The sequence below is a fragment of the Thermobia domestica genome, chromosome 15 (genome assembly GCF_964235325.1).
Source record: "Thermobia domestica chromosome 15, izTheDome1.hap1.1, whole genome shotgun sequence".
In the NCBI taxonomy this organism is placed as follows: Eukaryota; Metazoa; Arthropoda; class Insecta; order Zygentoma; family Lepismatidae; genus Thermobia; species Thermobia domestica.
In genome coordinates, this window is record NC_137468.1 from 190,101,167 (window position 1) to 190,119,466 (window position 18,300).

General features: G+C 37.9%; 1 protein-coding gene across 2 annotated transcripts in view; it reads left to right on the plus strand.

Annotated features, from left to right (window-relative positions):
• Window positions 1-18,300, plus strand: part of LOC145671416 (cytochrome P450 6k1-like) — an 82,594-nt gene that overhangs the window by 11,416 nt on the left and 52,878 nt on the right. For both annotated transcript variants that reach the window (XM_081740586.1, XM_081740587.1), the window contains exons 2-3: window positions 11,113-12,081; window positions 15,250-15,471. In XM_081740586.1, the coding sequence (XP_081596712.1) occupies window positions 11,163-12,081; window positions 15,250-15,471 (1,141 nt within the window). In that variant the 5' untranslated portion in view covers window positions 11,113-11,162. The remainder of the gene's footprint in view (window positions 1-11,112; window positions 12,082-15,249; window positions 15,472-18,300) is intronic.

Below are 18,300 nucleotides of genomic sequence, written 5' to 3' on the forward strand. Positions count from 1 at the left end.
CACGTACGCTAACCGCTTAGCCACGGAGGAGCTTAATTTTGTTCTATATGTGACCATACAAATAGCATTTTAATGTCGATTCTTTTAATATCAGCAATTAAATGGGTTGAATTTGTTAATGATAGATTTTCTTTTATTACTCTTAAAAGTCGATGGTGTAATATTATTGTTTTAAATATACGTACATGCTCCAACAGAAGATAAGGATGACGATATAAAAGACACTTTTTAAGATATATCACGGGTATTCAACCAAGTCCCGCGATACCATGTGAAAATTCTATTAGAGGATTTCAATGCGAAGGTAGGACGACAGAATATTTTCAAACCGGTCATAGGGAAAGTCTGCATAAGGAAAGAAATGACAACGGCGTTAGTTTCGTGAACTTTGAAATATTCAAAAACCTTATCATGAAGAATACAAAATTCCATATCGCGATGTTCATAAATAGAGATGGACCTCGCTAGATGAAAGAACACAGAATCAAATTGATCACGTTTTAGTAGATAGAAGAAGACAGTCTAGCATAATTGATGTTCGCTTGTTCAGAGGACCCGACTGTCACATTGACCACTATCTGGTGGTAGCGATAACAAGAGAGAGAGAGAGATTATCGTTGAATAAAGAGAATACTCAACATCTGATAACGGAGAGGTTTAGTTTAAAGAAATTAGAGGAAAGCCAAGCGAGTGGGGGAATACCAGATTGAAGTGTAATAGATTATCGTTTTTAGAAAGTTTTAAGACCACTAATGTTGAGGATACTACGGTTCAAATTAGGGATAGCATTAAAATTTCAGCAAGATTAAATTGAGGCACGCAGAAATAGGTAGGAACAAGTCATAGTTCGACCAGACATGCACCAAACTAATGGAGAAGGGAAAATAGGAGAAATGCGTTGGCTACAAAATCCGAACGATATAACTACACTAAATTTCTTTGACATTAGACAAGAAACTTCCAAAATGTTTAGGAGAGAGAAACGAGATTTTTGAAAGCTTAAATTAATAAACATGAAGATAATAGTAAACGAAAAATCGATACATGTTCAAGAGTATCAAACCTCGCGTGTATATATTAAAGAGAGACGACGGAACAATTCTTACTGATACAGTTAGCATCATGAATAGATGGAATTTGCTTAACACGCAGCCAAAAACTAATGTTCGTGGGGAAAGGGAAATGCACAGCAGAACAAATTTCAGAGCTTAGCCGAACAGAAGTAGAACTTGCTATAAATGAATTAAAGGAACACAAATCTCCGGGCATAGATGAAATTCCGGCTGAGTTAATTTTAGCTAGAGGGAAAAATTGTTGATCAAGATACATAAACTCATTCTCCTTATCTGGAACAAGGAGAATTTACCAGAGACGTCTGTAGAAAATTTCGCAAGGGGATCAAAAAGATTAGCTTGCTTTATATGATTTTTGTCTTGTTAGAATTCAGATTACACAAACTCCAAGGCCTATAAAGATCAATATGTTGCATGCATTCCAGATTATTATTATTATTATTATTATTATTATTATTATTATTATTATTATTATTATTATTATTATTATTATTATTATTATTATTATTAGAAAGATAAAAATCGAATTAATTGTGGTCCGGAGGATTGAGAAAGATATTTAACCATTTAATGTGCTCCCGCATTTTCGAAAAAGAAGTCACGACCTCCTTTCAGAGGCGTCGTTTAGGGGGCAGAGGGCAATTTCCCCTCCCTCAGTTTGAGAAACAATATACTTTACTCAACTATCTACTAATATACTAGTAAAACTCCTGAAAATCTTATGTCGATGGGGGCTTTCCCCTCCCCCCAAGCTAAATCTGAAATGATCTAAAATGACACCCCCTGCTTCCTTCCCTGCTGAATAAAGTAGCATTTTCCCTTTTCTATTACTACAAAACATGAAAATATTTATTTTGATGATACTATTATTATTGTAAAACTACGAAAGACAACAAATACGAAATAAAATTAGATGACAAAACGGATTACTAAAATTAATCTACATACATTGTACAGCAAGATTGTACAGTCTACTTCAAAATTTTTGTAGCACAACCTTTCCCAGAGTCCTCTTCTAAAATATTTCTTTCTTTCTCTTGTCATTTAACAAATCAATATGACATATGCACTTCGAATCAAATGGAAATACGTTTTATTCATATAAGAGCAACATGAACTTTTATCAACGCTGAACAGAAAATTTAAAAGAAAAAAGTATATATTACTTACCAATAGCAGGAGAGACCATATTCAGGATTATCACACTAAAGATCACTATCAGTCTGCCAACGTCCTCATATTTCTGGTAACTAAAACCATTTTAGATTTCACTCGTACAACTAAATTGTTTACTAAGTTTGATTTGAAGTACGAATTTTTATCCTTTATTAGTCATTTTGCGAATCACAGTTAACGAAATACTACTAATGCAGAAATTTTGCATATCTAGGAAGTTTGTTTGATAACGGCTCTTTTCAAAGTCACGTGGTTAATTAAAAGCACTAAATTTGCTTCACCTAAATTACTTTAATAAATATTAAAACAAGATTCACATAGCACACGAATAATAACCAATCTATACTTTATATGAGTTACTTTTTGAACAAAAATTGTACACGTCTTGGCTCATTTCCGAAGGCATCCGACCCAGCAGATATAAATTCTGTTTTGTTCTTTTGTACAGTTTCTCGGTGGAGACTTGTCATGCATAATTCTGTTAATAGTTCTTCAGACATTGTAGATCTCACGTCATCATTCGTATCAAGGAGCCGAACCTCTCTTGTGTCAGTTAGTGTGCTAGCTAAGACCAAGTGTTGCAATACGCATTTGTGAGCTAAAGCATACATACAGCACTTAGAGGGTGGACGGAAGTTTTCACTTTCGAAGGGCAAACTTGCTTTTTGAACCTCATCATCATCTTTTCATTCATTTTCATCTTCCTTTGGGCTTCGGCCCCAGGCTATTCCATAGTGATGGCGGACTCTGGCAATGCTAACGGACAATCGGTTCTCGGTCGACATACAGGACTACCAGTTTCTCTTCCGACAAATATGGGCACTTCGCGTGCCCAAGCTGCACCCACTGGTACTACTACTCGCACTCGACATTTTTCATGGGGTAGCCAACCTGCAGCGAGTACGTCTAAAGAAAGACATCCATCTACTGACTCAACCCAATCTGCAAAGAGATTTCGCGGTGGATCTCAATCTTCTAACGTCCAAAAAATGGACATTGGATCGCTACCTTCAGAATCATCCTCTGTAATTCCAGAACCTGTTTACAATTTTCTCCTTACCGATTTTGACACGAAATACACCCATCCTAAGATGATCTTTCTCCAGATCATTAAATACGTTCCTCGCGCTAATGTTGAACAAATAGTCCAGACTAGAAATGGACACATTATAAAATCAAAAGATCCTAATTTCGGAACCTATTTACGTAATAAAGCATCTTACGAAATCTTTAGGAAAAACGCAAAACTAACAAAAAAGTCAGACTCTAGGCCGAAACAACCACCACCTCCTAAGAAATCGCCAATGTTATCTGTCGTTATTCGTGGTGTTCTCCCAGAGTTCACGAACGACGAAGTGCGCGAAGAGCTTATTCAAGAGGGCATCAACATTGAGAAATGCATACGCATAAAAAACAATAACGGACCGACATATATGGTTCGCGTTTTATCACAAAAACCAACAGGCTATTGATTACCTTCTGGCGCATGGTGCCCCTATTTATAAGAAAATCCATAGAGTTGAGCCTTCTAAAACTCCTGGGCCAGTACCTCTTAGGTGCGAGAGATGTCAATCCTACAACTCTCATTTTACTAACAACTGTCCTAATCAACCGCGATGCGAATATTGTGGCAACCAACATGAAACTAGGTTGTGTCAAAATCAACAACAACCTCCCAAGTGTTCCACTTGCGGAGAGGCGCACCCCACTTACAGCTACCGTTGCAAGGCTAAGCCCTCAGCAGAACCTACTCGCCCGGAGTTTACTACACCTATTCGAAGTAGCGATAAAACAACACCTCCAACCCAATCTATCCTACATCCGCTCAGTATCGAAGATTTTCTTCGCTATTTCACCATAGTGCTCCAGAACGTGATGCCATTTCAACGCGATCATATACTTCGCACCATTACTGCCACTGCAAAATCGTTTTTTAACATCAATATGCATGGTACATATTCAAGATAATATGCTCATTTTCAAATCGCGCCTCTTGAAACTATTGCTTAAATCTATGTTGTTATTGCTTGTAGTTATGAATTTCTTATTTATTAATATACGATCTTTCCAGCAACACAAACTCCTCTTAGAGCATCTTTTACTCGAGGAACAAATTGATATTTTTGCTCTTAATGAAACTTCCCTCAAACCTGATATCGCAGCACGCCTCACAGGTTATCTCCTTCACCGACATGACTATAGAGAAGCTGCTGCCAGAGCTCAAGGTGGAGTTGCAATAGGTTTCTCACCAAAATTACCATTCAGACAATATCACTTACAGGCTTGTGTCAATCATCCAGAACATCTTCTTTTCTCCGTTTACTTTCCCTCCATCGTCATAAACGTTGCTACAATTTATATTCGGCCGAGACATCCAATCCCATTTGATTTTTTTTTAATTATATTGCCCAAAACTTTCGAAATGTCGTCATTATGGCTGATATCAATATCCATAGTCGAAGCGACCGGGAAAAACAACATTTTATGAACTACGTAACTCAACAGTTACATTTGCATATCCATGACTTACCTAGTCATACCCGGCCGAGTAGTCAAACAACACTTGATGTTGTAATTACATTACTTAATCTAGTCGGTGACTGTACAATATAGGTTCTTGACACGATCGGTAGTGATCACTGTCCAGTAAAACTAACACTCAACAAGGGACATCGTTGTCACACTGCTCCAGTGTTTCGGACTGTTAAATGTTATGATAAAGCTGATTGGAATACATATAGAACAACTATTGAAAAAGACATCAGACCTCTCACAGCATCAACTACCGAACCTGAATTGTATCACACTATTTCACGACTTACAGATACCTTAACTACAAATGCTCAAGTATCCATTCCTGAGGACAAAATCTACCCACACAGGCCAAAGTTGCCGCCTCAATATCTGGCCATTGTAAAACGTGCAAGGCAGCACATTCGAGAGTATCATCGTACTGGAAACGAGGTACATCTTCATTGTCACAGACAATGGCAACGGGCAATTAAAAACTATCTCATTGCCTATAAACGGAGGCACTGGATAAGTGCGTGTAATAAGCTGAGAGACCAGGAACATCCTACCCGCTACTGGAAGAAATTTAATCAATTAACGGGAAAAAGCACTGTTACAACATATCCGCTCCATGTCAATAATATTCCGCTTCTTTCAGATGCAGATAAAGCGAATGCTTTCGCAGACGAACTGCAAACAGTTTTCACTCCAACCGAGTCTCCATGCCAGAGCGAACGCATTGATATTTCAAGAATACATTCTTTACAACCTTTTACATCACATCAAACAGACATTAATCATCCTCTTACCAGACCAATCACTGCTCTCGAATTACATTCCGCTCTCCGACGGAAACGTAACACAGCACCAGGAATTGATAGTGTCTCGTATAGGATGCTGAAAGAATCTCCACCTCTATTTATTTCTTTGTCAGTATCTATTTATAATTTCATACTCAACACTGGTTATTATCCAGTACATTGGAAAGTCTCAAAGGTTTGCATGTTTCATAAACCAAACAAGCCTATTCATGATGTTTCTTCCTACAGGCCCATTCAGTTAACTTCTGTCTTCAGTAAATTATTTGAAAAGATTCTCGTCAACAGACTACATGTTTATCTTAAAGAACACGAATTATTACCAATACATCAAGCAGGTTTCAGGCCTACCTTTTCTATTAACGACCAATTGCTACGCCTAACTACTGTCCTTACTAATCAGTACAATAAAGCTCTTCCATCATGTCTAGTCCTCATGGATTTAGAAAAAGCTTTTGATAAGGTATGGCACTATGGCTTGCTGCGCAAACTACAGTCACTCCAACTACCCACTTGTTACATCCGTCTCATTTACTCTTTTCTAAGTAATTGCATAGCGTATGTTTCAATAGGAAGTGCCCTCTCTAGACCTATTTTTCCTCATACAGGCGTACCTCAGGGCTCCGCACTTAGTTCATTATTATATATCATATATGCCTCAGATATGCCAAGGCCACCGCCTAATTCTATATTTTCCAATATGCTGACGACACAGCATTTTTATCACTTGGGAAAACAATGCTTCAGATCAGCAGAAGCCTACAATTCACACTCGACAATTTTCTTATCTGGTGCAGGAAGTGGAAATTAACTGTAAATTCGGAGAAAACACAAGCCCTTGTTTTCCTTGCACCTAAACGTAGAAGTAAAAGTACGCAGAAATCCTACTAATCTTTGTGTATCAGTTGACGGGCATTTTCTTCGACCAACCGCCTCTGCAACATATCTTGGTGTGGTATTCGATACGAAACTCACCTGGAAACCTCCCTTTAAAAAACTGGCGCAAAAAGCATCAACTCGATTAAATCTTCTACGCCGCCTTACTGGCACGACCTGGGGACTAAGTGCGGGTGTCTTACTAAAGACATACAAAGGTTTTCTTCGACCTCTTCTCACATTTGCTCACATTGCCTGGTATCATGCTTCACCTAAACTCTACGAGAAGTTAGCAATTATGGAACGCCATGTTATTCGCCTGGCATATCGTATTCGACTACCATATCCAAATTACATGACCTACGAACATATAGACTTTCCAACTATTTTCGAGCATATTGCTACACTCCGGACAAGATACATTCAATCCCGCGTTACAAATGCTCATCCACTCTATCTTGATACGTTAAGAGTTGATGCCCGTACAGATGCTCCATCTCGATATCAGCACTCACCGCTCAACATCCTGACCACACTTTATGTTCAGACAACAAATTTGGACGCCGCAGAGAGAGCAATATTTGACATTTACATCGTCAGAGATCATCTACCTCATATTTTTCCATCTTAGCACATGTTCTTCACTCATCACTAACATTGGGCTATCATTACGTCTTACATCAGTCTCGAGTCGCCCCGAGACAGAAGATTTCACCTTCATGTGTCTTAACTAATGTTCCCAATGTGATTGCGACGTCAATGCACTTCATATCATTATCATACCTGTTTAAATATGATATATCCAATTACGTTTATTCTTTAATTATATATATATTTGTAAATTTGCACCTTAATATGATACCTTGCACTGTATTATATATTGTTCTTTTCTTCAGACTAATTTTACGTGTTTTTTTCAATTTCTTGTTGGTTTTGCACTGCACTTAGACCACCTATTGTATATGTATTAGCACCACCAACATGTTTTGAAAACCTTTGCCAACGAGAGGGCGTAACCCTCTAATGGCTGGGGTTAGTTTGTTTTAATATGAAACCAAATATGATGGAATAAACAGAATAGATAATTAAAGAAATTTCACAAACCTAATCCCTTACCTTATTTTTAAAAAAATGTAGATCTTAACCAAGTTTTAACACGTCTTAATGTACTAAAACTGCTTTCAACAGTACAAGTTGTAACAGGAAGTGTAATAGAAATTTGAATTGCCTCTTGTATTGCTGGGTAAAATGTAGATTGGTCCATCAAGTTGAAAAGAGTGACTTTTTCTAAATTGGTAGAGTCCAGATTTGTATGTCTCCACAAATCAAATCAGCATTCTGCCCGAGAAATGAAATTTTCTATCTTGTACGTTCGGTTTACTTCTTCCATCTTCTGCAAGAATTGAGACATAGAAAGATTTCGGATGGATGTAATGCGAACAGACAGAAATCTGGCCTATTATCTTCAGAAAATCTGTTATTTAGTGACTGTAAACGAGAATCGATATATGGAACAAAAATTGCTCTGCTATAATATTCTTCTGTGCAAGTAGAACGGGCATTAACACGATGAACTTGTCGAGACGAAGTTCTTGGAACTGTTAAGTGAATATGAAGTTCATTCGCTACACTATTGCACTTTTTGAAAATCGCTTGAAAAGTTTCTTCTGCGTTTACTCTGTGATTTCTAAATATACCAGTCAACTCATTGATATGAGACTTTGCTGCCATTAAGTTCAATTGGATTCCTTGTAAAATTTCCGTCACTGACTCAAGGTAGGAAGAATAATTACTGATAATTATCAAGGAAACTATGAAACTACCTGTAGATCCTGTACAGAAAAGGCGATAAGTATTGCTTCTTATATGTGAAACAGGAGAATTTATAAGTCTTCTAATGCACGCATTATTTGAAGGAAGTGTTCAGAAAATATTCTTATGCTATTGTATTTAGAAGTCCATCTAGTATCAGAAAGGAATGGGATGCTAGGATTAAGTTTCCTTCTCAATGGGCTTTCACGAAAGAAAGTAATGATTTCTTTAACAGTGTCGACGGTGTTGCGTATGTCGGAAACGAAACACAATTTGTTAACAACAAGATTTAGCTTGTGAAGCGCAGTGGTAAAAAAAAATGCTTTTGGACATTTTCTCCTAATAATATTTTGTACTCCATTACTACACCCTGCTATGGTAGAACAACCATCAAAGCCTTGTCCAACAAGTTCACATTCAGATAAATCAGTCTCCTCTAAAACCTTTAGAATTGCCATAGCAATGTGTTCGGCATTGAACTCATCTAATGGAATGAATCCGATGAAGTCTTGAAAGACTTAGTACTTCGAAGACGTAATCTTAGGTTTTATATAATTTCGGAATAAAAACATTACCAGCAATTGATATAAGCTCATTCTGAATACGTACTAACACATACTTGCCGTTTTCAGTGGCAGTCTCAAAGTGCTGTTTTAATAAACGATCGCCAGAATCCACCCTAAATTGGAGAAGATCATAGAAATTACCAGAAATGAAATGCTTCCCTCTCAAAGATAAGTCATGTGTTGCACAAAATACAATTGACTCAATAATAGATGATAGCTTTTTCCTGTTCTCCTCAACTTGTTTCTAAGCTGCTTCGTTTACTTTCTGTTCAACAGGTAAATTTTTGTTAATCATAACGTTTGAAAAAGCTTGAACACGTTCTGTGAATGCGATGTGCCATTCAGATTTTTCGTGTGAACGAGCACAGGCAAAAGTCTTTGTACCTTTGGAATGGAGTTACAATAAAAGACCCCTGAAATCCCCTTTTTATAGATGGCCGAAATAAAACACAATACCTACATAGCCCTCCCTGTAGCTTTCTAGAGTATGAAAGCCAAGGAAACTGACTAAACCATTTGTATAGAAAAGGACGCTTATCAGTCACAGCATCTTGTTTAAAATTATACGTTTGGAGAGACTGCAATGGAGATACTAGATCATAACTGTCCGTGTCCGACAAACATGCCTGGGAATTTAAATCAACATAATTCCCAATATCTTTGGGATCATAGCTGATCGCTTGAAACACTATCAGAAAATGTGGAATCAAATTTGGGACATTTGGAGGAAAATGCACTCACTTCGCTGTCATTTGATAACTCCACTTTTCCACTACCACTTAACTCCACTTTTGCACCAACACTTACTGCAGAAGAAGTATCCGTAGAAAAGGTAGTTTCTTTTAAGAATATATCAATCTCTTTGTTTTTCTCTTTTCCTGTCCATTGTCGGAGGAGAGAAAAAAACTACTATTAGTTTAATTAGTTTAATTAAAGTAAATTGGAAACAAATATCAACAAGCGATTTCCACACAGTTAAGAACTCAACTGAACTAACTTGACCTCTTTTATTTGAAACATTGACTAGCTACCACAAATAGAAATTTATAATGCCTAACTGGCAACAGATGGTGTATTTCATTAGCATCCCTTATTTATCAGCCGAAAATAACATTCCATACAAATGAAGTTTGGTAGGCAGGTTATTTACCCAACCTTGAAATATGGATTAGCGAGTAGTCATTATTGGTGACAAGTAGCAGGTCATAGCTTTATGGATCTTTCTTTTAAATCCGGGTAAGGGGGAGGAGAGAGGGAGGCAATAAATACCGCCTCTTTCCTTGTTTCAAAAAAACAACAACAACAACAACAACAACACCGGTTTCCTTGAAAGGCTTTAGCCAATGACGAATAGTTTTTGCTGTAGGTGGTTCACCACTATACTGACGTCTAAAATTACGTTGCACTATTATAACTGACTCAGTTTTCACAAGCCAAATAACACACTGCGCTTTCTGTTGCGGAGTACACATTGTTGCTGAGTTGCTCTGCACTACACGCCTGTCTGGACTGAACTGAGGAAACAGAGGGAAAAACAGCACTGGTGCCGTCTCAAGGTCAAGCAGACCTGCCATTATTGGCGAGACAGTTGCTACAACCGACAAACTTCCATGCTCCACGGTCTTCCGCTTAACCTCTTCGCCTTCACGTACGATTTTCCTGTTTTAATATCGTCCGTAAATTGTGGCCTCCTTCGCTCCCTCCCTCTCCTTCCTTCCGCCATACCTTCTTGCACCTCCCTCATGACACAGTTCCTTCCTAGCCAATGTCACAGCCAGTTTCTCTTTCTCTTTCCAATAATATCTAAACCCTTTCTTTTCTTCGATACCATTTCTAACATCCTCTCATTCGTTTCCCGCTCGACCCAACTAATTCTCTCCACTGTGTGTGCGGACCTGTTTATATGTCATGAAAGTAAATAAAACACAATATCGAAAACTACAACTGAAAATGTGGAACAATAACGGTGCTAGACATAATTAAGAAGAAATCATAAATTTGTACCTCACTCCGAAAAAAAACTGTCTTCAATAACTTCTGTTCAGTGACTGACAAGATAGCGTCGTTAGCTACGATATTTAATGTTATTATGTCAAGAGAGCATCAAGTATCAGGCACAAGTCTGTGAGTGTAGTTTCTGAGAAACCTAGGTGATACCCATTCCCCACTGATCATCATTACACCCGTCTCCCCTATATCATTCATAAGTATAAGTATTTATTAGCTCATTATGTTCTGACAAGTTGCAAAATTCATAGCCATTTACATTTCCTTTTGCAGATCTGTGATTGGAATTTCTGGTTATTGTGATATCTAAGTCAATTCGAAGAATGGGTGACAGTGTAATAAATTTCTATACGTTATTAACAGTGATAATAACTCTGGTAATTATAGCAATCTACAGATACTACACAGCTTTCTTTACACATTGGAGAAAAAAAGGTGTATTTTATCTGGAGCCTACCTTCTTCTTCGGCAACCTCAAAGACCGAATGTTTTTCAGGACTTCATTCCATGAGTTTCAATTAGAGCTGTACGAAAAATGCAAAGGACAAAAAATAGCTGGCTTTTTCCAAGGAAGATGGCCCATTTTGTTAGTGCTAGATCCAGAAATTGTTAAGCACATTATGGTGAAAGATTTCGAACATTTTGTTGATCGCCCAACCTTCCAACTAAGGCCTCAGCCTTATATAGACAATATGTTGTTGAACATAAAAGGTCAAAAATGGAAACAGGTCAGGGCGACGATGACTCCGGCTTTTACTTCAGGAAAGATGAAAAATATGAGTGATCTTGTGCACGAATGTGCTCAACAGTTAGTGGAATTCCTTCAGGAAAAGAAACAGGGCGAGGAGTTGGAAATGAAGACATTATTTGGACGATATACTCTGGATGTGATTGCTTCATGTGCTTTTGGAATTCAGTGCAATTCTTTGAAAGATTCTGAGGCAGAATTTGTTAAAAAGGCTTCGAAATTTAACGATTTAGGATTGTTCACTAGAATTGCACTTCTCATAATATTATTCTCTGACGCAAGGAAGATAGCAAAGATTTTACCGCTTCAGTTTCTCAACATGGAGGTTGTTGAATTTCTTGCTCATGTGGTGAAGAGTACCCAGAAGGAACGGGATTTGTTGGGAGTGAAAAGGAATGATTTCCTACAATTACTTCTTGATGCTCGGAACGAAGAATTGCAGAACGGAGATGTCACAGAACCTAAAAAGATAACCAAGGATCTTTCAGATATAGGTAAGGATATTTCTATCTTTGTCCATCTATGTAACAACGAGGCATCATAAATTAACTAATTAATTTATTTATTTTGTAATGATTTTGGTAGAGTCAATAATGGACCGAGATTTATCCCCTTCACCAATTTATTATAAAAATGTGTAAAATACAAAACGTCTTTGATTACAAAGAGTAAATAGTGTCTATCTCGTTATATCCAGATGAACGGAAGTAGGTGTTTGCACGGTGCCCCTCCTCTCAAGGCAGTCTCCAAGGCATCTGCCGGTTCTGGTGAGTCTTGAAGGATAGCCCCCTCAGCTCAAGGCAGCTTCGCGAGGCTTGGTTGTAGAAAGGACCCCTAGTCCAGTGCGACCTCGGGAAGGATAGATGTATCCCTAGTTCAGTGCGACCTCAGGGCGGTGTAGGTGATTTGATCAGTTGGACGACTGATGCTGGGTCTCTCGGTGGTCCTCCTTTTATTTGTCGTCTTCGGGTCTTTCCGTGAGGTCCGTCTTCTTTCGGTATTCCTCGGTGCCTTTCGTGTCGGCTTTTCTTCTGCTCTTCTGTTTATAATCAATGGCACGTGTTATGTTGCCATGTGCTCTTGTCCTGTTATGGGGATCCTTACAATATGATAACCAGATGAGGGAATAAGAGTTATATCCTAGTGGTAAATTAAAAAAAAGTTACCAAACACATGCACACGAAAAGTGGGAGGAAGGGTTGCCGATTTAGAGCCAGTTCACATGAACTGAAAAGTCTGAAGCAGACGCGCAGCAGAGTCACGTTTTCTTCCATATCCTTATTGTTTTACGCAATGACGAAGAAACGTTATTTTCGCTGAGCAATACCGCGTTTGATGTGCTCTTAAAAAAATAAGTGATATATTAAAGCTGAGGGTACTATCATGAGACTGGCAATACAGATATTTAAACTGTAAGTCTACGACCTACGTATTAACAGTGCAAAAAAAAAAAAAAAAAAAAAAAACTAATTGCTGCGTTGCATCCCTAAAATTAGAAATTGATACATGTTTATGTCACATTTATCTTGGAATGAACATTGCACATAAGTACTCTGTATTGTGTGTGTCTCATTTCTTCGTAACGTAATATTGAGGTGAAGGACGTACGCAGGGGGTGGGTCCTGGGGATCTGGATTCTTCTCCCGTAATGCGACCTTTTCTGTAGATTTAGCTCCCTATCTCACGCTTCTTCTTTCTGTCTCAATACTGTTTATGTTTTAAATTCTATATCTCGGGATATTTTTGAATTTCATTTGTTAAGTTTTACATGGATTTCTTTAGTTTCCATTTCTGTGGGCTCGGGAAGTTTGCACATAATGGCTTGACAGATTGTTAGTAGGGATGCGCACGAGACGAGTCGAGACAAGATTTTCCTGACAAAATTCGAGTCGAGACACGGTTCTTGCAATAGAGAAATATACATTTTTCGAATCGAGACGTCACTTTTACAGCATATTTTCGAGACGAGACAGCCACGAATCTTGTCTCGTGCGCATCCCTAATTGTTAGCAATGGTTTGGCGACACACAAAACCTGTACAGACTAGTTGTGAGCCAACAGTCCACACAACTTTTTGTCTGCTTCTGACTCGTAGAGTCGTCCGTGTTTGCAGTTACCTGTGGCCTGAACGATAGGAACCAACTGAATGTATTTCCCGCCCATGCGAGTCTCCAGCAAAGAAATCTTACGCTGAATTTTAAACTCGTGTGAACCGGCGCATATCCCCAATAAACGTTGATTGAACTCGAAAGAGTATCAGGTATCAATCCTGTAACCGTCTTCCGGCATTTGCATGCAATGACAGAAGTAAACAGGGCTGGGAAGTGGGTTCTGATGGAAAATCAGAAAATGCAACGAGTTAACATTTTTGTGAGCCCCCTTTGTCTGAATACAAAAGGGTTCTCTTCTGAATAGAACCATTAAAAGACGACGGTTATCACCCAAGACACCGAAAGATCGGAAGAAACCTTATCGTTTACAAAAAAATTTGTAATTAGACTGTTTAAGCACTTCTGAGGAAAGAAATGAATCTATTACTGCACAATACACGCTTGCATGCCTCACGAAACAGCAGAAGTTTAGGAAATTTGACTGAGAAGGCTGCTTCACTCCCAATAGTGTCATCTAAAATATTACTGTGCTAGTTGGGGGAGGGACAGGATGCTTCATCAACATAAGAGTTTTAGTTTTTTATGACTATTTTAGTGCACAATTGATTAAAACGTATGTACTTCTCAAACTCAGTGGGGCAATTGCCCCTTGCTCTCTCCTAATTTGCCTGTTCACTCCTCTTATAGCTCAGACAGAGCGCAAGATAGTTAATTTGTTTCCTGCAACCATAAGCGGCGCCAGGATTTTGGTAATGTGGGTGCAAGCTAGGATGGAACAATACTTCCTAACATTGTTGCCAGAACGCTCTGCACTATTGAGCTTTAAGATCTCAAAAATAATCCCTAAGTTTTACTTAAAAAATACTAGAAAAACACGGTATGATAGCAAGTAACTTGTAAGAGACTTAAGAAAGAAGTCACTGAAATATATCCAAACAGGAAACAAAAAATATACAAAATAGAAAGGATTATTGTACGAAATCTGTAAATCAAAGTTAATGTGAGTGCAGCTGCACCCACTGTTGCGCCGCCTATGCCTGCAACAATTCTTACTTGTGAAACGCTTCCCAACATACAAGAATGTCAAACTATTTGGATCTCTTCGTCTTATTACTAAATGGTATTGACAACCTGATTTCTAGATAGGAAAAGGTAGTAGATAATGACCGTCAGTGATTGTATTAAGCGATTATGTCAACCCTCTGCGTGTGATGAGTCTCCATAAGTGATTCTAAAAACGACAGACTTTTAAAAATGACCTGATAGATGCAGATCGAAGGAAGTAGGATTGAACTCCAATTCTGAATGAAATTTCGCTGAGTTTTTGTCATCCACAATTATTACTATACTTTTGGTATATTTGAAATTACTTTGGGCACTCTCAAGAGAACAGTTGAATAGTAGGGTGGGAAACGTACTAAATATATATAGGCCCTACTGTGTGCAAAGAAAGCAACATTTGAAAGGAATAGGTCACAGCAACATTTGATATATTGTGCATGTAAAGCTAGCAATTCATATTTTAATTTTCTTCTCTCTTTCTCTTTTCAGTTCTTACTGACGATATACTCGTAGCCCAATCAGTTCTATTTCTGATCGCTGGGTTTGAGACTTCAAGCACTCTTCTTTCATTCGCTTGCTACGAGTTGGCTTTGAACCCTGACATTCAAGACAGAGTTCGGGAGGAAATAGCAATAGTGTTGGCCAAACATGAAGGAAAATGTTCGTATGAAGCTCTGCAAGAAATGAATTATCTTGACATGGTACTTTATGGTAAGTTAATCTTAATTAGTTTTTAACCCGTCAACGCCCAGTGTCACGACACTACTTTAAAGGCGTCTTCTTCCTTGTATACACAACTCCAAAAGTGCATTACCACCTGCAATTCTCGTTTTCCTGCAATAGCAGGCAACCCAAAAAGCTCGGCGGTTGGGTTGGTTCCGAATTCGAAAGGCGTTGGACCAAACCTCAATTCTGTTAAAAATATATCAGTGTGGCAAACTGAAAAATAAAGAAATAAAATAAATTGTTAAGAATGACAATTTTATTATCGTGACGGAGTTGGATGACATAAAAAGTTACAAAATGATCCTACTTAAGCACCTCAAAAAAGATGAATGGCAAAAGACACATATCAGAAAAAACATTTTTCTCCTTCTCCCCCAAAAAAAGAATTTTAAAAAAAGGTAAATAAAGTAAAGGTTTAATATAAAAGCCTCACCCAAAATTTTGAAAATTGACACTCGAAAGGCAAGAATAACTGAACCGAAGTGAATAAAATTGTGCACAGATATTGCAGACGTAAAATGTGGGAATACAGGCTTCATATTTTCCTGAAAAAAAAAACGATAGGGTGGGGCACGGACTCCTCCAAACCCTTGATCACGAAATATATAAAAAATGCTAGTAACAGTATGTGAGATGTGTGTAAAGGACATGAAGAATTGTAACGAAACTTTTTCTATGGACAACTCGCAAAAAATAAAGGAATACGAGTTTTTAATGTTCTGCGCAAAAGTTTTAGGGGGCAAAAGCCCCCACGAAAAATTTTGAACTTTGACGCCCGAAAGGTAAGAAGAAGTGAACCGAACTGAATGAAATTCTGCACAGATATTATAAACAAAAAATGAGGGAATACGGGTTTCTTATTTTCCTTTAAAAAACGGCTGGGTGGGGCACGGACCCCTCCAAACATTTGATCACGAAATATCAAAATGCTAGTAACAGTATGTGAGATGTGTGTAAAGAACATGAAGAATTGCAACAAAACTTAGTGTATGGATAATATGCAAAAGACATACGAATAATGTTTTTTTATTTTCTGCGTAAAAATGGTTTTACGGGGAATAGCACCCACCCAAAATTTTGAAAGTTGACGAACGAAAAGCAAAGTCAAGTGAATCGAAATGAATGAACTTGTGCACACATATTGTAGGCGTAAAATGAGTGAATACGGCTTTCGTATTTTCCTGAAAAAAAAACTGTTGGAAAGGGCACGAACCCCTCCAAAGTTTTGATCACGAAATATCAAAAGTACTAATAACAGTATGTGAGGTGTGTGTGTAAAGGAAATGAAGAATTGCAACGAAACATTTTGTATGGAAAATAACCATAAAATAAATCAATACGAGTTTCTTATTTCCTGCGGAAAAACTGTTTTAGGGGTCAAAAGCTCCCACCCAAAATTTTGAAAGTTGACACCCGAAAGACAAGAAGAAATGAGCCGAAGTGAATGAAATTTGCATAAGTACTGCAGACGTAAAATGAGGATAAGAGTTTCGTATTTTCCTAGAGAAAACAGTTGGGTGGGGCGCCGACCCCCCAAACGTTTGATAACGAAAAATCAAAAATACTATTAATAGTATGTGAGATGTGTGTAAAGGAAATGAAGACTTTCAACGAAATTTTTAATGGGAAATGCGCTGAAAACAAAAAATACGGGTTTTTCATTTTTACGGAAAAACGGTTTTATGGGGCAAAAGACCCCATCCCAAAATTTTGAAATTTGGCGCCAAAAGGAAAGAACAAGTGAACCGAAGTGAATAAAATTTTGCGCAAATATTGTAGACATAAAATGAGGGTATACGGGTTTCGCATTTACCTGAAAAAACGGTTAAGTGTGGCACGGAGTCCTCCGAATCTTTGATCACGAAATTTCATAAGCGTTAGTAACAGTATGTCATATGTCTGTAAAGGACATGAAGAATTGCAATGAAACATTGTGTATGGAGAATACGCAAAAAGAAAATGAATACTTGTTTCTCATTTTATGCGGAAAAATTATTTTGCGGGCAAAAGAACCCACCCCAAAATTTTGAAAGTTGGCGCCCGAAAGGTAAGAAGAATTGAGCCGAAGTGAACGAAATTGTGCACATATACTGTAGACATAAAATGAGGGAGTACGGGTTTCGTATTTTCCTTGAGAAAACGGAAGCGTGAGGCGCCGACCCCTCCAAACCTTTGATAACCAAATATCAAAAGTGCAAGTAACAGTATCTGAGATGTGTGTAAAGGACATGAAGAATTGCAACATATCTTTTTGTATGGACAATACGCAAAAAATAAAGGAATACGGGTTTTTTGTTTTCTGCGGAAAGACTTTTATGGGGCAAAAGAACCCACCCAAAAATTTTTAATTTGAAGCTGGAAAGGTCAGAACAAGTGAACCGAAATGAGTGAAATATTGCACAGATATTGAAGGCTTAAAACGAGGGAATACGGGCTACGTATTTTCCTGGAAAAATGGCTTGGGTGAGGCACGGACTCCTTCAAACATTTTGATCACGAAATATCAAAAGTACTAGTAACAGTATTTGAGATGTATGTAAAGGACACGAAGAATTGCAACATAACTTTTTGTATGGACAATACGCAAAAAATAAAGCAATATGAGTTTCTAATGTTCTGCGAAAAAACGGTTTTAGGGGACAAAAGACCCTATCCAAAATTTTGAAAGTTGACTCCTGAAAGGTAAAAAGACATTAGCCGAAGTGAATGAAATTCTGCACAGATATTACAGACGTAAAATGAAGATATGAGTTTCGTATTTTGCTGAAGAAAAAGGTTGGGTGAGGCGCCGACCCCTCCAAACCTTTGATCACG